We start from the raw sequence: 20,062 nt of genomic DNA, 5'->3' as shown, positions 1-20,062 counted from the left end.
GTTCTGAGGTTCGCTTTAAATCATCCAACTCACTCGTGTGCCAATCAATGCTGTTGTCAGGGTACCAGATGGGGGACAACAGTTACAGGCTGCATTCACAGCAACATATGTGCTGTACAGGTTCAGGCCATTCGTGTGGACCTCCAAATATTTATCAGAGTACATTGTAATATTCGTAACTATTGGCCTATAGTCAGTGGTCAGTGCGTAAGAAAATAAATTAGTGGGATTATGTTCTCTGCTGGCCCGACCCCCCTCAAACCCCATCACCCACCCCCAGAGGTGTTGCTAGCTCTGGAAAGGATTGGGGGCTAGGCTAATGTTGGGACTGTCGGGACTCGGGGCTAGCTAGTCTTTTGGTTGTATCCCCTGAGCTTCTATCCCGGGCTACAGCCAAAAGACCCGGGGCTATAGCCCCCTTAGCCACCCCCTAGCAACGCCTCTGCCCACCCCCCTCCTGTGCGCAATACAAACCCCATACCAGGGTTATGCCTTTCCTCCATTCCACCACTGTCACTGTGTAAAGGCTGAAAGAAACACAGTGAAAGAAAATGCAAAATGCATTTTAAACGACCCCCATTACCTTTATTAACATCGCATTAACTGCACGTAGAGCTGCGCGTGCTGTATTTTCACATTAAATTGCTTAAATGCAAAGGAAACATTCTGATTTCTGAGGGAGCAGGGCTATGATGGGGCTTGGGAAGGGGCTCGGAAAAGGTCAGGTCACGGAAAGAACTAACAGCGACCCAGCATTTCAACGATAGCTCACTGTGATGTGAGGTTGGGCTGATCCTGCAAGTCACAGGTTCGAATCCCCAGTCAGGAAAAGCAAAGAACAACCGCGTCTATTGTTTAAGGGAACGTCGTAGCTCCGGCAGCGAGACCCCTCGCGGCGCAGTGCACTGAAGTGCAAGTATCAACTTCATAAATAAAATTAGGACACTGCTCCCGCCCACTTGTACCAATGCCTGTAGTTATCTAAACCACTCTGGTGAGCTGCAAAGGTCTGATATCAGTCATGTAGCATACTTTAAGGGAATTGGAGACCGTTTATAGCGGTGGTAGCTATGATATATGGGAAACATCAATTGAAAAGCGATAGGACCACTTATTGTGTAACCAGTCTTATGTGTTTATTTGCCATTAAACCATTCTTATCACAGTTGCTGGGGCTCACACCATTACCTGAATGCAAATGTATAAGTGACCTACTTCTCTTTAGCATCTAATTTGAGCAGTTCTTTTGTCTGCATGCTTCCATGTGTTATATAGTTTTTAACAATTTGCATTTTTTTATTTTTAGATAATTTTACATTCTTCAATGGTGTTTTTAAAAATATGGAAAGTGTGACATTATTTTTTGGTAAGTAAAAGAAATGTAAATGTCATTACAACAGAGTTTCATAGTTAACAAAGCTAAAATTGCAAGTTTAAGGTCATTTGGAAATTGTAGGTTGACATCTAGCTTGTGTACACCTCGGACTGAGAGAAAATGAGGAGCTTATCAAGTCGAAAGATCCATTTGGTTAAAAGCTGCGGAAATGGTTATTTAGCCAGAAGTGGCGTCCCTAGGGTCGGGCCAAGGGGGCACCTGCCTCTCCTACCAAATGTTGTGCCCGCCATAGTACCCCACACCCCTGGAGGCAAGTGTGAACTCGGGTTGCTGTGCTTGTGCTAGGCAGAATTGCATGGTCCCTCTGGGACCACCATATACAATTAGGACTACAGGTGTAAGATAAAACCAACCTTTGGTATAAGTCTGTACTACACAGTTTTGTGGTAGCGAGCTGAACAGCCGGGCCTATCTCAAGAGGAAATGTTTGTTTGTTTGTTTATTTTATATAGCGCTCCGGACCCAGGAGTAAAAGGGCACTTGCATTGACAGGTTACAGAGGTACAATATAAACAGTTGACTTGTTTAGAGAGGTTGGTGTTTGCATCGAGGTAGAAACCTAAAGTTTTCGCGTTTTTAACAACTGGGATGATGTTACCATTGATGATGAACTTGGAGTAGTCAGGACTGAGTTTAAGTAGGTTATTGGTAGACCCGACTAGGAGGAGCTCGGTCTTCTCATCATTCAGGCAGAGGCCGTGTGTGGCCATCCATACCTGAATGATAGAGAAGATTTCGTTGATCCTAATGGCGTCGTCGTTGTAGTTGCCAGTGATGGTGAGGAGTATCTGGGTGTCATCTGCGTAGTTGGTGTAGGTGACACCCAGATAGTCCAGTTTATCAAAGAGAGGCTTTGTAAAGATGTTATAGAGGGTGGGGGAGACACAAGATCCTTGTGGGACACCTCAGGTAATGGGGATGGGGTCTGCGGCAGCCGTAGATGAGAAGACTCTCATGGTCCTGTTGGCTAAGAAGGACTGTATCCACATGACAGCAGAGGGGGAGAAGTGGGCAGCAGATGAGAGGTGATTGCAAAGTATTTGGTGGTCAACCAAGTCGAAGGCTGCTGAGAGGTCTAGGAGGAGTAGGATAGCTGCTTTATTTTTGTCCTTGATGTCATTAATCTGACTTTTAAGGTCAACAAGGGCAGTTTCTGTACCCTGTTGAGGTCGAAAGCCAGATTGACGCAGGCCTAGCAATTGATTGGACTCTAGGTAATCTTGAATTTGCACGTAGGCGACTCTATCAAGGATTCTTAGGAGGAAGGGGACCGTGGTGATAGGCCAATACTTGGAGGGGATGGCAGGGTTAAGGGATTGATTTTTTTAGAAGAGGGAGAACCCATGACTGTTTCAAGTTGTTGGGTACCGAATTGGATAAGAAGGATAGGTTTATAAGTTTGGAGATGAAGGGGGATAGGTCCCTCACAGCATCTTTGATGATCTGGGCGGGGCAACTATCCCCTTTGCAGTTGGAGGGTTTGAGGGATGCTATAATATTTTGGACTTCGTGTATAGTGACCATTTTGAACATGAAGCTGGGTGTAGTATTGGTAGGGGTGGATGTGCTAGAGGTGGAGTCGTTATTGTAGGAGAGTTGTAGTCGTTTGGCCTCGATTTTAGTTTGAAGCCCAGTAATTTTGTTGGCCAGGGCATTTTGGATGCTAGTGCAGCATGGCTTGTCTTTCTCGCAGGTGTCGGTCGGTGGGTTGGGGTTTTCTAGCTCCTTCAAAATGGTGAAGAGCTCTTTTGCGGAGGATTGTGCATTGTTGATTCTAACATTGTAAGCTTCCTTTTTGGTGCGGATTATCTCTTTCTTGTAATGGGAGGAGATGGTCATGAGATTGGTTTTGTTTTCAGCCGAGGGAGTTGTTTTCCATAGGGTTTCCAACTTAGCCTTCTGTTTTCAGAGTATTTTGAGTTCAGGTGTGCACCAAGAGTTCAGGTGAGCTCTGGGTTTGCCTTTGCGTAGCTTTAGTGGGGCAACAGCGTCAATGGCCGTAGTCATGGCGTCATTGTAGGTGTTAACTAGGAGGTTAAGGTCAGCAGTGGCTGGGATCATGTTTAAGAGGGGGAGGACCAGTGGCGTGATGGTCTCCGCCGTAATATTTCGCTTGTTTCTAGTCGGGCAGGCTGGTGCGTGGGGGCTCTGCTTGGGTTTCGGGTTGTTGATGTTTATGTCGAATGGTATGAGGGAATGGTCAGTCCAAACCAGAGGTTGTGGGGCTTTGCAAGTGATATTGCAGTTATGGGCTGCGACCCAATCAATAGTTCTGCCTTTCTGATGGGTGGGTAGAGTGATGACTTGAGTAAAGTCATGCTCATATAAGGCATTGGCTAGGGAGGCGGCAGGGGTGTCGTTAGGGTCGTTATACCCTAGATTAAAGTCTCCTTGAATGATGTTTTGGGAGTGGAGCTTAGAGTTCTCGGCTATGAGAGAGGGAATGTCTTCTTCGAAAGTACCTGTGGGGCCTGGGGGTCTGTATATTAGTTGCATAGTGATTGAGCTCTTTGGTGTGGTTTGTATTGTAATGGTGAGGTGCTCGCATGATTTTAGTGGGAGGGATGTAATGGATCTAAGGTCGAGTGAAGATTTGAATATGAATGCTACACCTCCTCTGCGAGCATTGGGTCTGTCGGCTCTGAGGATGGAGTATTTGTCAGGAATAGCAAGGGTTAGGTAGGGTCCTGCTGCTTCATGTAACCATGTCTCTGTGGTACCGAGGAAGTCGAGGTCTGCTAAGAGGATAATGTCGGCGATTTCGGTGGGGTGAGCAGCTAGGGATCTAACATTGAGTAGTGCTCCTTTTAGGGATGCCATGTTAGTGGCATTAGCGCTCTTTTTATTGGTGGCCTTAGTCGTGGGCGTAGTGGGCACCTTCCAGGTTGTGGTGTGGAGTCTAAGGCCAAGTCTGCTGTTGTGCGCAGAGAAGGAAGGGTTAGTAGTGGGGCGGTATCCTTGTGGCTTGGGAGGGTTTGTGACAGTGTCGTCTTTTTTTAGTAGGGTTGGTAATGTTGGGTATGGTGTTAGCTGGTTTGTCGCTGACATTTGCAATGTGGTATTGGTGAGTAGTGTGTGGGAATGGTGGTAGGGTAGGCAGGAAGGGTGTGGGACAGGGGATGGGGTGTTGTCTTGGGCAGCCGAGTTTAGCTAATCCTTTATTGTATGGTATGTAGCTGTTGCTGCTACATGGTGTGTTGTTGTCCATAACACAAAAAGGGAACATGGTGAGAATGAGCCAAGGGAGCATAGTTAGGAGTGTAGCGTTAGTTGGGCTGCTTGGTTGGGGATGGATCTATTGTGCACAGGCAGGTGAGCACGGTGGACAGTAAAAATATAGCCAGTTTCAATTTTTTTAGTGCTAGGCGTAGGCTAGATTCAAATTGCTGGGATAGTACAGAAATGGGCAGTTTCAATCGGGCAACAGCAGGATAGGTATAGGCTAGAATCGAATTTGCTAATAAGTAGAAATATGGTCAATTTCAATTAGGCAACAGCAGGATAGGTATAGGCTAGATTCGAATTTGCTAATAAGTACAGAAATGGGCAATTTCAATCAGGTAACAGCAGGATAGGCAAAGGCTAGATTCGAATTTGCTAATAAGGTATAAAAATGGGCAGTTTCAATCAGGCAACAACAAAGCCAGTTAAAAGCAAGTTGCTAATATGAAGCAGGTGTGGCCTGGATACGTATGCTAGTGCAGTGCAAGAACCTGGCGCAGTGGATATTAATAAAGGTTGCGCAGGAATAGTAGTTGGTAGGTGGCTGAGTAGATACAGGTTATACATTGATACATTATGTGGCAGTTCGTGGGCACAACGGTGCAAGGTGGACAATGTTAGTAGGTGCATGTGCACCGGGTCCATGATGGCTGGGAGCAGTTCAGGTAGCTGGCTAGGGGGTAGGGAAAGTTGTGATGTGCAGCATGCTTACCCTGTAAAATTGAGGGACGGTACAGGGGGGGCAGGTACAATGTGAGCAGTACAAGAGGTTACACAAAGGTCTTACAATCACAGTGGTTCAAGTAGACATTTACACTCAAGAGTTCTTGGTAAAACACTTATTAATTTATTACACAATCATATAGAAAAAAATCACTAGAAGGAGGCAACTTAATATTATACACAAATACACTTCACTATCAACCCAATAAGTTTATGAACAAATTAGGCTCCCCTGAAATAGGAGCAAAATGGCATTTCAGTTACTTTCAATGGGAGTAAAAGGCACAAGTTAGCACAATAGATCAAAACTACTTTCTTAGGCAGTGCAAATAGCTTTAGTTCACTCGAGGACTCGAGTTCAATATGCCTAGGCTAAAGTCAATGGGCTAGTGTCTTGGATAGGAAAGAGCAGTTCTTGAAGTAAACGGTAAAGTCTTTGCCAAAGTTCTCAGAAGTAGTTTGTACGAAAAAGAATCATTTGTTAGTTCACAAGTTGATTAGGCCTGCAAGTTGGGAAAGTTCCACGAGCTTTCACTGCGAGAGTGGAGTTCTCTCAATCAGGTTGGCACAGTACCTTAATGTGAAGCAAAAGATGCAGCTAAATACGTTGGTTCCTGCAGATCTCACTGTTCCTGTGCCTCAGTCGTGTGGACAAGAGGGAGGACGTTGCTAGACTCCTACACTGCACGGGATTGTCAGAAAACGCGGGCAAAATTGAGTCACTTTAGTTCGAGTAGCTGTCGTCAAGCACACAAGCTGATGGATGTCCTTCCCCCTGGTTAATCCTAACCATATCTGAGAATGGTATCCAGGTGGTTTTCAAGTTGATTGGTCCCACCAACTCAAAGGAAGAAGTCGTCCTTGAAGGGGCTTCTCTGTCGAAAGAAGCTTTGGCGTTTCGGACCTGCAGCAGGACTTCACCGGGCAAACCAACGGTCCAGGAGTTGCAGCAGCCGTCCTCTTCTAGATCGTCTTCAGTACTTTAGTTCCAGTGATCGACTCTGCTTTCCAGTCCAGGAGACTCGCCTTTTAAACAGTTTTCTCCCATTCATTCCACCCTAGCTGCCACTCACCCAGTAGGGTGGCTGTCCTTGCCAGACAGTCAGCCAGCCAATCAGGCCAGAGTGCATTTGGGTCTCCTAGGAGACTAATCACAGGGAGGTTCGGGCACCTCCCTCCCTTCCTGCCCACCCCAGACCGTCAGTCGTCAGAGGCGGTCTTCAGACCTGAAGGCCGCCAAAGGCATGGAAACAAAGGGACCAAACCTGGTTTGGCGCACAGAGACAAACACTAGAAGGACCTTTCCAAAAAGAAATGGAGAATAAGGAAGACCAGGCCCCGTTTAAACAAAGGGGCTTCAGGCTCCATCTTGAAAAACATGGCTCCCGTAATTTTTAGCTACCGGTGTTCGCGGTCGGGAAACGTCATGGTAGTTCTTTGTAAAACCACTGCCACCAGCCATTTCGATAGAAATGGGTAACATGTGACTGCTACATGAGTTTCCAGACATATGGGGTACGAGATAACCCCTCCAGCACTCTATAGGAAGATAGTGTTTGCTGGGTCTAGGAATTTAAAAAGACTAGTAAAGTCAATTTAACCCTACATTCTCCGGGAAACAGTAGTTTATCCCAGAGAAGGTATTTAAACCTTTGGGAAGTCTAAAAAGACATCCCTGTGTCACTACACTGAGGGTGCTGTGTAACACACATGAACCGATGCCTATGGAGTTATCCTAAAACGTCATAATCAAAGAACACAAGAGTAAAACACACATCAAAATACATGAAAGAGTGGGAAAAAAAGGCTCACACTCTTTCCAGGTAAAATAATCAAATGCTCAAAATCCAGCAAAGTTGCTGGGGGTCTCTAAGGTGAAGGGTATTAGCACATTTTTGAGAATTCTCCCTAACAGCTTGTTACCTCTCTATGGAGAAAGAGGGAATAGAACAGAAGAGGAATGCTCTTCCTCGCTGACTCCTCAGGACCAGCAGGAGCCAGGTATGCCGCTTCTGCTCTGGCGGTTCGGGGTCAGGATGCCAGGAATAGGGCTTGCCGTCTTGAGGGACAGGATACCAGTTATAGTGCTTGTGCTCTGGGTTGTGGGGGTGGACAGGATGCCAGGTATTGGACTTGCACACTGGGTGTTGGGGGCAGGATTCCAGGTATTGGGTTTGTGCTCTGGGTGGTGGGGGACAGGATACAGGTATGGGGCCTGCAATCTTGTTGGTGGGGGGTCAAGATGGCAGGTATAGCATATGGTGGGGGGAGAATGGCAGGTATGGGGTTTGTGTTCTGAGTGGGAGGGCAGGAACCCAACTATTGAGTCTGTGCTTTGGGTGTTGGTTGGGCGGGAAGCCAAGTGTGGGTCTTGTAATCTTGGTTTTGGGCACAGGATGCCAGGTACAGAGCTTGCTTTCTGCGTGGTGGGCAGGTAGGATGGCAGGCATGGGCTTGTGCACTGGGTGGTGGGGCCAGGATTCCACGTATGAGGCTTGTGGCCTGGTAGGTGGTGGGCAGGATTCCCGGTATGGGGCTTGTGTTCTGAGTGGTGGGGGGCAGGTTGCCAAGTATGGGTTTTGTTCTCTGGGCTGGGTGGTTAGGAGGCAGGATTTCAGGTGTGGGTCTTGTGCTGTGGGTGGTGAGGACAGGATGCCAGGTATGGGGCTTGCAATCTTGGTGACAGGCATCAGAATGCCAGGTATATGATTTATGGTCTGAGTGGTGGGGGACAGGATGCCAGGTATGGGACTTATGATCTGGGTGGTGGGGAGGCAGGAGGGTGAGTATGGGGCTTGAGCTATGAATAGTAGGGGGCAGGATGCCAGGAATGGGGCTTGTGCTCTAGGGGGTGGGTGGGCAGGGTGCCAGGTGTGGGACTTTGCTCTTGGTGGACAGGGTGCCAAATATGGGACTTGAGGCCCTGGGTGGTGGGGGAAGAATATCAGGTAAACGACTTGTGCTCCGGGTGGTGGGGGAAATGCCAGGTATGGTTTTTGTGTTATGGGAGGGGGGCAGGATACCAAATATGGGGTCTACGCTCCGGGTACTGGTGGGACAGGATGCCAGATGCGGGGCTTGCAAACTTGGTGTTGGGGGGAAGGATGCCAAGTACAGAGTTAGTTTTCTGGGTGGTGGGCAGGCAAGAGGCCAGGTATGGGGCTTGTCCTATGGGTGGTGGGGCAGGATAGTAAAAGAAGGACCGTGGCTATGAAGCCAGCGGTGTGGGCTGCACTCCCAGTATCCACTTATGTGGCTTTCAGTTCCTTGAAACATTCAATGATTATTCCGTTCTTCAAATAATGTGTTAGTTTATTCACTAATCATATTCATAAGTAGGTAATCTTTCTCATTATCTGCGCATATGCATAATAGGGCCAATGCATTTTGGACATGAGTTTCCTTCATCAGGGCCTATTTAATCCTCTAGCAGGTCTGACAATTACAATACATTGTCTAAATACACAAATGGCAACATTCTGGTAACCAATGGTTCACAATTAAAATTGAGATTCAAATTCCACATGTTCAGAGATTATGACAATCCATAGTGATCAATAATCAACAAGATATAATGATAATGTCAGCATTCATTGGACATATGTAACATATCCACGTCATCCAACATTCAAAGCGACAATGGTTGAACATAATAAGTTGGTACGTAGGTATTGTAGAATTTCAATGTGAGAGAGTGACACAAAAACCAAAGGAAAGAGAGAATTCTCTATTAGATCCTAGATAAATTCAATCAGTCACATGGTGGAGCAGAATGCCATGCATGGGGCTTGTGCTCTCTGTGGTAGTGGAACAGGATGACTGGTATGGGGCTTATGCTCTGGGTGGTGGGGCAGGATGCCATGCATTGGGCTCGTGTTCTCTGTGGTGGGGCAGGATGCCATGCATTGGGCTTGTGCTCTCAGTTGTGGAGGGGCAGGATACCAGCTATGGAGCCCCCAATCTGGGTGGTGGGGGGGCAGGATGCCAGGTATATGGCCTGTGCTCTGTGTGGTGGGGGCAGGATGCCTGGTATGGGGCTTATGCTCTGGGCGGTCGTGGGGCAGGACTCCTGGTATGGGGTTATCAATCTTGGTGGTGGGGGGCTGGATTGAGCTTGTGCTCTGAGTGGGCAGAATACCAGGTATGGGCTTGTGGTCTGGGTGGTGGGGGCAGGTTGCCAGTATGGGGCTTGAGCTCTGGGTGGTGGGGGCTACGATGCCAGGTTTGAGACGTGTGCTCTGAGTGGTGGGGAAGCAGGGTGCCAGATGTGGGATTGGCCAGATGTGGGATTGTGCTTCGGGTAGTGGGGAGCAGGATGCCCGATATGGGGCTTGTTTTCTGGGTGGCAGAGGGACAGGATTCCAGGTAAGGGGCTTGTGCTCTGTGTGGTGTTGGGCAGGATTCCAGGTATGGGACCTATGCTCTGGATGGTGGGGTGGCAGGGTGCCGGGTGTGGGATTGTGCTTTGGGTAGTGAGGAGCAGGATCCGAGATATGTGGTTTGTTCTCTGGATGGTGGAGGGGCAGGATTCCAGGTATGGGGCTTGTTCTCTGGCTTATGGACTGGCAGGATGCTAGGTATGGGGCCTGAGCTCTCAGTGGTGATGTTGTTAAATCATTTGAGTTTGGACCTGGCATTTGAAGATGAACGTGGTATATTACTGAAGCCCTTGCAAGGCTATACATTACATATGGTGGCTGAACAGGCATATGATGAAATTATCGGTGGATTTGAGGCTGCACTTACATCAGAACATGTCATACTTGGGCAGGGTTGGGCAAGGACGGTATTACACTCTGGGAACTGGCATTGTGTTGACTGTGATTAACTAGAGTTATTTGAAACTGGCAAGGCTATTCTTAACTGGCAAGCTGGCACATTGTGCTGAACATTGCATATTTTTAAAGAGCCATAGTGTATTTAAATATTACCCCATGCAGTTAAGCACTTTTATTAGCAACTGCCTGTAATAGGGCAACACGGGTGACCTTGAAAAGACAATATCCTGCATCATTTGAGCAACACTGAGGTATATTTGAAGTAACCTGGCATTTTATCAGTAACACCTTCCAACTATTTGTTATATTCTGGTACTTCCAAACCCAAAGCTGTATATTACATGATATCTGGCACAACATTAATACTGGTGTCATTTATACTGAACTATGATGCATAATTGGCATTATCCTTATAGGTGACGCCCAGGCATCAGAAATATTCGAATATATATTTTTCCTAAAGGATTGCTTGTAAATGTCTTTTATCTAACGTTGCCCAAACACTGTGCTGTAGAAACGCACCATATTTACCTCACCATGTTCACTTTCGGCTGCTCCGCCAATGTCAATTTAGGAAAACATTTGCATCGTCCATTTTTAGGTGCCCCCTACTTTTGCCTGTAGCCCCTTCAAAGTGCCCATTAAATTTGATTCCTGAAGACGCCACTGCTAGCCAGGGTAGATTGATGTGTTACTTCTACTTTTCTAAGCCTGACGTAGCGATCTGGCGTGAACCTGAGGGCTCCACCAATAAAGAGAGGTGCAGCTCAGTGGCTGTGGCTGATCAGTTAATCAAGGTCCTTATTGAAATGAATGATAAAGTTAACACACGCAATGAGGAAGTAGCTGTTTGGAAACAAAATAATGAAAGGAAAAGCTTCTTGTGGCATTATTGCTATAGAGCGGCTGGAACAACGTGCTGGAATTGAAACTGGCAATGATTTGCTCTTAAAAAAAGATGTAAGCATAAATAATGATATACCACCGATAAGATCTCACGTGGCTAAAAGAAGAAAAATGGATTCTAGCCCGATGGCAGTGATCTGTTGCTCGCAAAAGAGAAATGGCCCAAGCGAGGTCCTAAGGTATATAAAGACAAAAAGCCTGGTACTATCAAACAAAGAGCAAAGCACTGGAATTCTGATATAGAAGTAACGACAGAAAACACCTCTTCAGATGATACATCTTCTAGCTCCCCTCACGAACAAAGAAAACATAAGCCGAGGCGACAACAGAATGCTTTTAAACTAAAGGATAATGTTAAAGACGTGGTGCAAAGAAAATTAATTCAAGAGGTGACAGAAACCATAATGAATGAATTAAGACCTAACTCAATGTCGGCAACTGCCATTGCAATAACTCCCTTGGCTAAAATCTATGAACAATTTAACGAGAGCTATAGAGACGAAAACACACTGATTGCTCTCGTCAATACCAAAATGATCAATTTGGAGATGAACCTACAAGAACTGAAACTGCAACTACAAAAAGATAAATACAAAGATGAGATGACAGCTAACATACTGTGAGATGCTCTAAGAAATGCGGGAGAAGACAAAAAATTGAAAATAGGTGTGTGCAAAGAAGTAGATACGCAATGTTCGATTGAAGATCCAAGAGATGATCGCAAGTTATCTAAAGCAAACGTGAGAACTGATCGGAGGAGCATAGATATAAGCCAAATAGCAGTTCAGGAATCTGCTAATGAGTGGCTGTTGGTCTGTGACCCCCAACACCAATGCAACTATATATGAACTGAATGCAGAAAGAAGTGTAGATGACTTGACAGTTGCCTCAACTCCCTCCAGAGATGCTGATGGAGAGATATTTGAAAATCCGATTGTGGTGGTAGAAAAAGCTGCCGAGGACGAGATAAAAAAGGGGCCTGACGTCGTAAAAGGTGCCAAGGAAACAAGAATCGGAATCTCTGATGCTTTGTCGCCAAGAAAAAGCATTATTTCACAGGAGAACGAAATTGAGCCAAATGGCACAAAAGAAAGTTATGCTATCTTTGATAAAGATAAAAAGGCATTGGAAATAACAAAAGCTTGAGAGAGTGTTCAAAGCAAGCCTTGTAAAATGAAGAGAAAAACAAAGAATCCAAATGCTAAAAATTCATGTAAATTTCTAAGAAATTTGAAGGCATTGAATGTGACAATTCAAACGAATAGTGCCACTCCATCAGCAAAAGAGCCTAATTTCATGAAAAATCCGAAGGTGCCACATGATAATAAGTCCAAGTCTCAGACAGAAAATAAGCCGCCGGACGAACAAAGACCTGAGCTTGACCTTGCCAAAAAGATCAAACCACAGGCAGAAAATAAGTTTCGCTCTGACCAAAGAGATGAGGCTGTGACGATGAAAGACCTATTAAACATGTCCAGATATGAAATAGATGATGATGTGGACGAAGGTGCTCTACCCTCTGATGATGAGGAAGAGAGGGAAACTGTATCCATTGACTCTGAGGACGATGCCGCCCTAGCTCTTTTGAAAGATCTTCCATGCGGACCTGGAAAGGCATGGAAGAGAATTGTTGCTAATGCTTCACCGGAAACGCAAATATCAACAGACGGCCGAATTGGTGCCGGAAACCCAAGTGGTGTGGTTGAGTTTGCAACTATGGAAGACAGAAGAAAAAGGGCCATAGGCAAAAAAAGGCTGCCCCATCCAAGAACGAAACAGGAAGTTGCTATTGATAACATCTTCAAGACAACTGAAAGAGAAAAGCATAAATCCGAAGAGAAAGCAACAAGACTAAATAATAAAATATTACAATCTATGGAACGAGACATTGAGGAAGCTTGGAGAGTTGATAAAAGATCAAAAAAAAACGAATAATGGAAGCAGTAGTACAAAAGCAAGAAATGGTAAGACTTCCTTGCGCTTACTTCTTGAGAGAACCGTACCTAGAGATGACGGCTTAATTCTAAATCAGTATTATGTTGTGCAGCTTTTGAATCATGTACCAGTTATGAAGGGAATATCAACTAATGACATTAAGACTGTGGAGTTTCTCGCAGATCCAACACTGGATAGAGTAGTGTTACATACACACTCGAAGATTGTTTACGATCTTATAATAGAGAATATACATAATCTCGGCACACTTGGATTTGTAATTAAAGAGATCAGCACTGAAAATATATTTGAAAGAAAGACGGAAAGAAAAACTGGCAAAGATTGTGGCCGTGAAGCCAGAGTCTGTGATTCTGTCCTACAGTTGAAAAAGATCGATGCTAACAAGACTTCTGCAGACGACGACCTGGACAAATTGGGCTTAGATCGCAAAAAACGTGTTGAGTTAGTGAAAGCACAAAAGCCGTTCAGAATTACCATAGAGGCGGAAGACAATGTGGAAGCCTTAATTAAAACGAACAAATAAGCACATCTAACAGTCTCGCTTGATGATAGCTAGAGCTGGGTGGCTGGTGCTTTGAATGCCAAAAAGAACAGTTGACAGCGGATATATAGCTATGAAGAGAGCAAATCCATAGGCTCATGGAATACCCGTGGCTTTCCCCACTTAGCCCAGGAGTCATACAAACTGCTTGAGTCCCTAGATATAATCTGGTTGCAGGAAACATGGATGCCAGCGCCGCAAATTATAGAAGGATTTGATCTAGCCTTTAATCCTGCAATATATCAAGAGAAGGGACGCCCTATGTCCGGGATGCTTACCATGGCCAAAAGAAAAAGTGGCCTACGAATTAGTAACTTTTGTAATTTACTGCCCTATGTTCAAGTGACTATAGTTACGCAGAATGGAGATACGAAAAATGTAAATTTAAAGATCTGCATTATAAACATCTACTGCCAACATAAAGCCACCGGAGGGCTGGATTTTTTTGATCAGCTGTGTGACTTTGTCGATAACATAAAAGCTAAGGAAGATAATCCATCCATTATAATGTGCAAGGATTTCAATATTGACATTTTAACGCCAGAAAGCCATCAAATAAAAGTGAAACGAAATACTAAGCTACGAAAAACCATATTAGAAGAACTTAATGTCAGAAGTATGGATATTTTAAATGGGAAGACGGCAGGCGATATTCCAGCCCAAGAGACATGGGAAAGAGAAAATTAAAAATCCATTCTGGACTACTTCGTAACATCACAAAGTATGTCAAAAAGACTCTGTGACATGAGGTAATTAAAACAGATTTTAGCGACCATAATCTAATAAAAAATTCCTTCAAAACAGAATTAATAAAAGAACATGGGAAGTGGAATAAAAAAATAGAAGTCAAGCAAGGTGGAAACCGACTACGAATGAATCGTACGAAAATAAAAAACTTGACAACTTTATTAGATAAGCCTGGAATTGAAAAAGATCGTACCACGATTGAATACGACATTTTCTTACAAATCTATAAATCGCCATGCCAAAGAGATATGAAGGGTCTGGTCAAGCAACATGCATATGACCCAGAAGTGGTCCGAAAAAAAAGAGAGATTTACGTAAACAGATTTACGTAAGCCTTGGAGGCTGCTGACCTGTTGAGACTTGGGAAAGACAAAGAAAAAAACAAAAGGAAGACACAGTATAATAACTGGCTGAAATGGTATAAAACAATTTAGGAACAAAATGATGCTGAAAGTATGATGTCCTATTTAGCACAAAGAAATTCAAGAGACTTTTGGGCAGCAATAAACGGATTAGAAAGACCTCAGAATGTGAGCCTACACAATCTAGTGACAGAGGATAGGTGGATCGTCCATTATACAGCGCTCTTTCAAAAGCAGAAATGGGTTAATACCTATGAGGAGATGAAAGAACTCTCCTGGAACCTCAGTATTGAGAGAGAAGATATATGCAACAACATCAAGAAACTGAGTGTGTCTCGCGCCCCAGGACCCGATGGCCTGAACAATTATATCTTGAAGCAAAATCCGGATGAATGGGCAGATTTTTGCTACAAGCTCTTCAAGATGGTCATAGACGAAGGAAAATACCTAAGACCTGGAAGAGAGCTATTATTGTACCCATTTTCAAAAAGGGTTCAAGGCTCGAACCTAACAACTACAGACCCATCACACTACTGGATGTGGTGGGGAAATTCTTCGCCACCCAGCTGCTAAATCAACTAACAACTTGGATCAAACAAGCTGGTGTGGCTGACGCGAGGTAGACTGGCTTCGTAAAAGGGGTAGGCTGTAGTCTTCATTTGTTTATTTTGAACATCTTGAAAATGGAAGCGATTATGAAAAAAAAACACCTGTAAACATTTAATTTATCGACTTGGCTCACGCTTCGATGTAGTTGATAGAGAGTTGTTATGGGAAAAACTGGCAAACAAAGGCTGTCCAACTAGCCTCCTCTCTGCAATAAAGGCGCTCTATACGGACACATCTGTCCAAGTCCGTTTAGACCAGAGTGGGCATGTAACTATACCGATAATAACTACTAAACACGGCTGTCCCCTAGGAGCAACGCTATTTAATTTTTTCTTCTTGGATGTTGGTGAGGCCTTTGAGGGGGTAAATTCATTTCCACCGAAAATCAATGGTGAGCATGTCAACATGATCATCTGTGCAGATGACATTGCAATTTTAGACCTAACCCCACTCAGTTTGCAGAGGAAGATCTCAGCTTTAAAAGGCTAGATTGAAAAAAACAAGCTTGAAATTAATGTACAGAAAACTGAGATACTAATATTAAAAAACCTACAAGGATCTCATAAGCCAATAGCAAGCCTAAAGTTGAAACGGAGACTGGGTAACAAAGTCTTGAAAGTGGTCACCGAAGCAAAATATTTGGGCATTACAATGAGTGCAAGTATCAATGATGAGCCCATGGTGAAAAAGCTGACCTCTAAATGTAAAGAATTTGTGGCACAAGCTGCGAAGCTTCATGCAAAATATGGAAAATTCTCGCTAGTGCCTGTGGTACGTTTTTTCAGGAATAAAATAATCCCTGCACTGATATACGGAGCCAAGGCCCCGTTGGGATGTGACCAGGAATTATGGTCAAGATTCGAACATGTGATATGGCGGAGAATCCTCCAATTACCTAAGGGCTTTCCAACTGCCTGTATGAGGTACGAGATGAACTTAATGCCTGTTAATGCGATTGTAATATGGAACTCACTAACCCTATACAGAAAGGTTGAGACTGATCTGTAACACCTGAAAAGACAGCCTCCCTGAAGATTGTTAGAGACATGAAAGCGCTTGGAGGAGAACATCAACTTGAAATGCAGCAGGTATTCAACACTGGGAACTAGAGTGCGTGCCTCACCCTCCCTCTGTTTCTCTACATATTGGTTCAGAAGTCCCGGGCTTTAGAGGCAGCTGTTAGAGGCAGCGGCACCGGGGTCACCATGCCCTACCCAGGAGAGCCACATCATTGGTTTTCCGCCTTCTCCCCAACAGGAAAAAATTGTACTTTTGGAGGGGAGTTGATTCCTGGTTACCAAAATAGACTACAGCTACCAGAATTCCTTGAGACCAATTGAGACTAATCTGTAACACCTGAAAAGACAGCCTCCCTGAAGGTTGTTAGAGACATGAAAGTGCTTGGAGGAGAACAGCAACTTGAAATGCAGCAGGTATTCAACACTCGGAACTAGAGTGCGCGTCTCACCCTCGCTCTGTTTCTCTACTTATACAGAAAGGTAGCAGGAGTGGATGATATCCCCCAATTTCGCATCTTTAAAAAAAAACACGAATGTTCCTCCCAAGACCTTATAGAATGGTGGAGATTGTCATGTGACGCCATTCTGCAACAGCTTAGCACTGACAAAGTAACTCTTTTTCAGAACCCGAATGCGGTTAAAAAAAACTTCTGGAACAAGATTGGATAGATACATACGACAAAAGAATGAGACACGTAAGAATGAAAAACACCTCATCCGAAGCAAAAAAACTGAATGAGGTGCCCAAGAATATGAGACCATTTCCATGCAAAGGAGGAGAACAATCTTTTTAAAATTTAGATTAAATGCCTGGGAAACGAAGGAAACATCATATCAGAAGGTGACAAAGAGTTTGCAAGAGCAACTATGTCGGTTTTGTAATGGTTTGGAGGAATCTTTAATGCACCTCGTGCTTTTTTGCCCTAATATGAGAAATGAACGAATTAAATGTTTGGGCCAGGAGATGAATAAACATCCCACACGTACTGCTGAGGACTGGTGGACTATGACGCATGTTGGCGCAGATAATAAAATGATATTCGCTTTGACTGCGTTTTTGGAAATCATATCTAGAGGCTGAACATTAGCAGTGGTACCGCAAATAAGGAGCTCTAAGAACTACTGTGGATTTGTTATGTATACTTGGACATTGGCTGGACTTTAACGCGATTAGCGTATGTGGAGTTCAAGTGATGCCATAAATTCATTGCTAAATGCTTTTGTAAAGTGAATTGTAATGATATGTATTTTTTTTAAAGTTTGTAATAAACTAAAAAACATTTTTAAATGGATGTGTTACACCATGTGCAGGGCGTTTGTAACTAAACATTAAATATCATGGGAGAGCTTATTTTAATAAGACAAATGCTTGCCCTTAAAGTATGGATACAGGACAACCCGAAAGCCATGAATTGAGGAAGGGCAATTGACTTCCAAGGTCTACACGTTTATTAGCACTTTGTGATGCAATACAATTACACTCTCATTTTGTTTTACATTTTTTTTTTCTTTTCAAGAAGCTTAGTTTTCTTTTTTGCTGGGAAATGTTCTCCTATTGGTCCTCCGTGGAATTGCCAAATATGTTGTATGAAATGGTTCCAGAAAAAGGTTCTCTAGATTGTTTTGAAAATATCTCTGTTGCGAAAACGTGCACATTTTTTGTCTTCGACCGTTCAGGCTGTGGATGAAGTCAAAGGGACGTATTGGTACGGAGTGGTTTACCAACCTGTAAAACCTACGCATACCGCGGTTTCCACCTTGGTTTATGGCTCCAGGTCATTTTGCTGGTGGAGTGGGAGACACTAAGAGCAATCCATTTCCTTCTCCAGCTACCCATTCAACCAACAAACGTCTTTGCTTTACGGCTGTATGAGGGTTGCCATGGTAACAGGTAGGCACCCCGGTTAAGGCACATCAGGTGGCAGTGAAAGTGGATCCATAAGGAGGAGACCGCAATATGTCAGTCAGGATAGGAAGCTTGCAAGGACAAACATGCAGTTAGGTGTGTTACGGGGAACGACTGAACTGGCTCCCTCGAAAAAGGTGAGCAGCAGCAAGTGGTGAGTTAGGTGTCAGGGTAGAATGTTGTTAACAATGGGCCACTGGAAGGGTCAAATTATGGGCACTATCAGAGATTAGTGGCCGGAATTCCTCTTTTCTGATTAGCTGAGCTGCGTCCAATTTTCTAATTAAGCATTATGGACTATGGGGGAGGTCATTATAGAGGGATAATTCCTGTCCCAAATTCCTGACTCTAGCAATAAGTTGAGAAAGGGCATTATCTCAGTTGGCAATGACCCCCCATGTCGGTCTATGGTGCAATTAGCACCCATGTTATGACATTTGCCTTCTCCTTTTCACAACCTGTGTGAAGAAGAAAAATGGGGGTATAAGCAATGCTAGAATCCCATTCCAAAATGGCGGCAGAGCATATACTGCTCAGCAGCCACGGTAAAGGTACTTGTTATTTAGCCCTATTTGAAGAATCCCATCGAATGGGCCTGAGCTGCTGAGGCATGGGCAAAAGAGTGAGGCATCAACAGGGAGAGCGTCCGAAAAGGTTGTCTCAGAGGCAAGTATGGGTGTAATGGTTGCAGCAGGCAGGGCTTCAAGAGAGTGGTCTTGGAGTGGTGACAATTACATGTGGGAGCGGGAGAGGGCGATTTTTCAGGCAGCTGAGTGTTCGCAAAGCTCAGAGAGTGGTTTGTATATGTCAACACCTACCCAAGATGTGATCCCACATGACTTCCTTTCGCACCACTCCCCATCATAGTACTGTGGTCTGGAGCTTCCGACTTTACAGCTTCTGTTGTAGGTGAGAGGGAATAGCTTATAGCGCCCTAGTCAGGGAATTCATATAAAATTGCACTTCATAGAAATTATACATTTGCATTTTGATTACATTTGAAAAGCATTCATTGAGGGTAATTAAAAAATATATATCTTTTCCTCATCATAGGTATCTTCATAAAGGTGGCACAACCACCACATATTAGCATTAACAGAAAATTAGTCTAATAGATGTAATGAGTTTTAGCCGATGATGTTACATGTAATTCATGTGCAAGGCAAGGAGGAGACGCTGTGTCTGGTCACCACGCTCACTTCTTTTAAACCTTTCTGCTAGTACTTATTCTTTGTTAGCTTTTAACTTCATGAAGAATGCACAAACACCAAGGACCTCACAAAATGTGTCTTCTCGACAAAATGCTCTGCATCTAGATAAGCTTCACTCAAGCTTGACTCCGGGGCTTTGATGAATTTCAAAAAGAACAAATTAATAAGATCCACCGCATAGATCCTCAAAACAGAAAAGGACAGGTCTGACAATTTACTGAATACTAAACAAATGTAGCTTTCGGCCCTGCATCAGGGTGTTTAGGGCTGGTAACAGCTTGCAAGCCCAAGCCCTGTACGCCCCCCGCAAGGGGATAATAGCTTTCCGTACTGCAGGGTGTGTGTGTCCACTCCCAATACAGAAAACTGAGGGACCTAAAACCCTGTCCAGCAGTGCCATTTTGAGGCAGGGCATGTCAACAATGACATCATCAGGTCATGCAATCAGTGTCACGTATCATTTTAGCGGGTCAGGCCTTGCAGAAGGGCCCCATTGAGGTCTACCTCACACCATGGTTCTGAGGTTGCACATCCAAAGGGCTTCCAGTTCTTTAGCTTTACTTGTCAAGTGAGTTAGTGTTTGGTTTTTGCATCAAGGCAAATAATAGAAGTGTCAATGCAGTTATTATTGTATTCACTGTTTTGTTGTTCTTCTCTGACGCCAACATGGCTATGGGCCTACAAGA

At 44.3% G+C, this 20,062-nt stretch overlaps 1 protein-coding gene across 1 annotated transcript in view; it reads left to right on the top strand.

The window, feature by feature from the left end:
- Window positions 1-20,062, top strand: part of OC90 (otoconin 90) — an 885,360-nt gene that overhangs the window by 105,901 nt on the left and 759,397 nt on the right. The window contains exon 4 of the mRNA XM_069621643.1: window positions 1,307-1,366. Within this exon, the coding sequence (XP_069477744.1) occupies window positions 1,307-1,366 (60 nt within the window). The remainder of the gene's footprint in view (window positions 1-1,306; window positions 1,367-20,062) is intronic.

The sequence above is a fragment of the Ambystoma mexicanum genome, chromosome 5q, assembly GCF_040938575.1.
Source record: "Ambystoma mexicanum isolate Mex_15411 chromosome 5q, UKY_AmexF1_1, whole genome shotgun sequence".
NCBI lineage: Eukaryota > Metazoa > Chordata > Amphibia > Caudata > Ambystomatidae > Ambystoma > Ambystoma mexicanum.
Note: the sequence above shows the minus strand (reverse complement) of the source record. Positions and strands in the feature narration are given on the sequence as shown.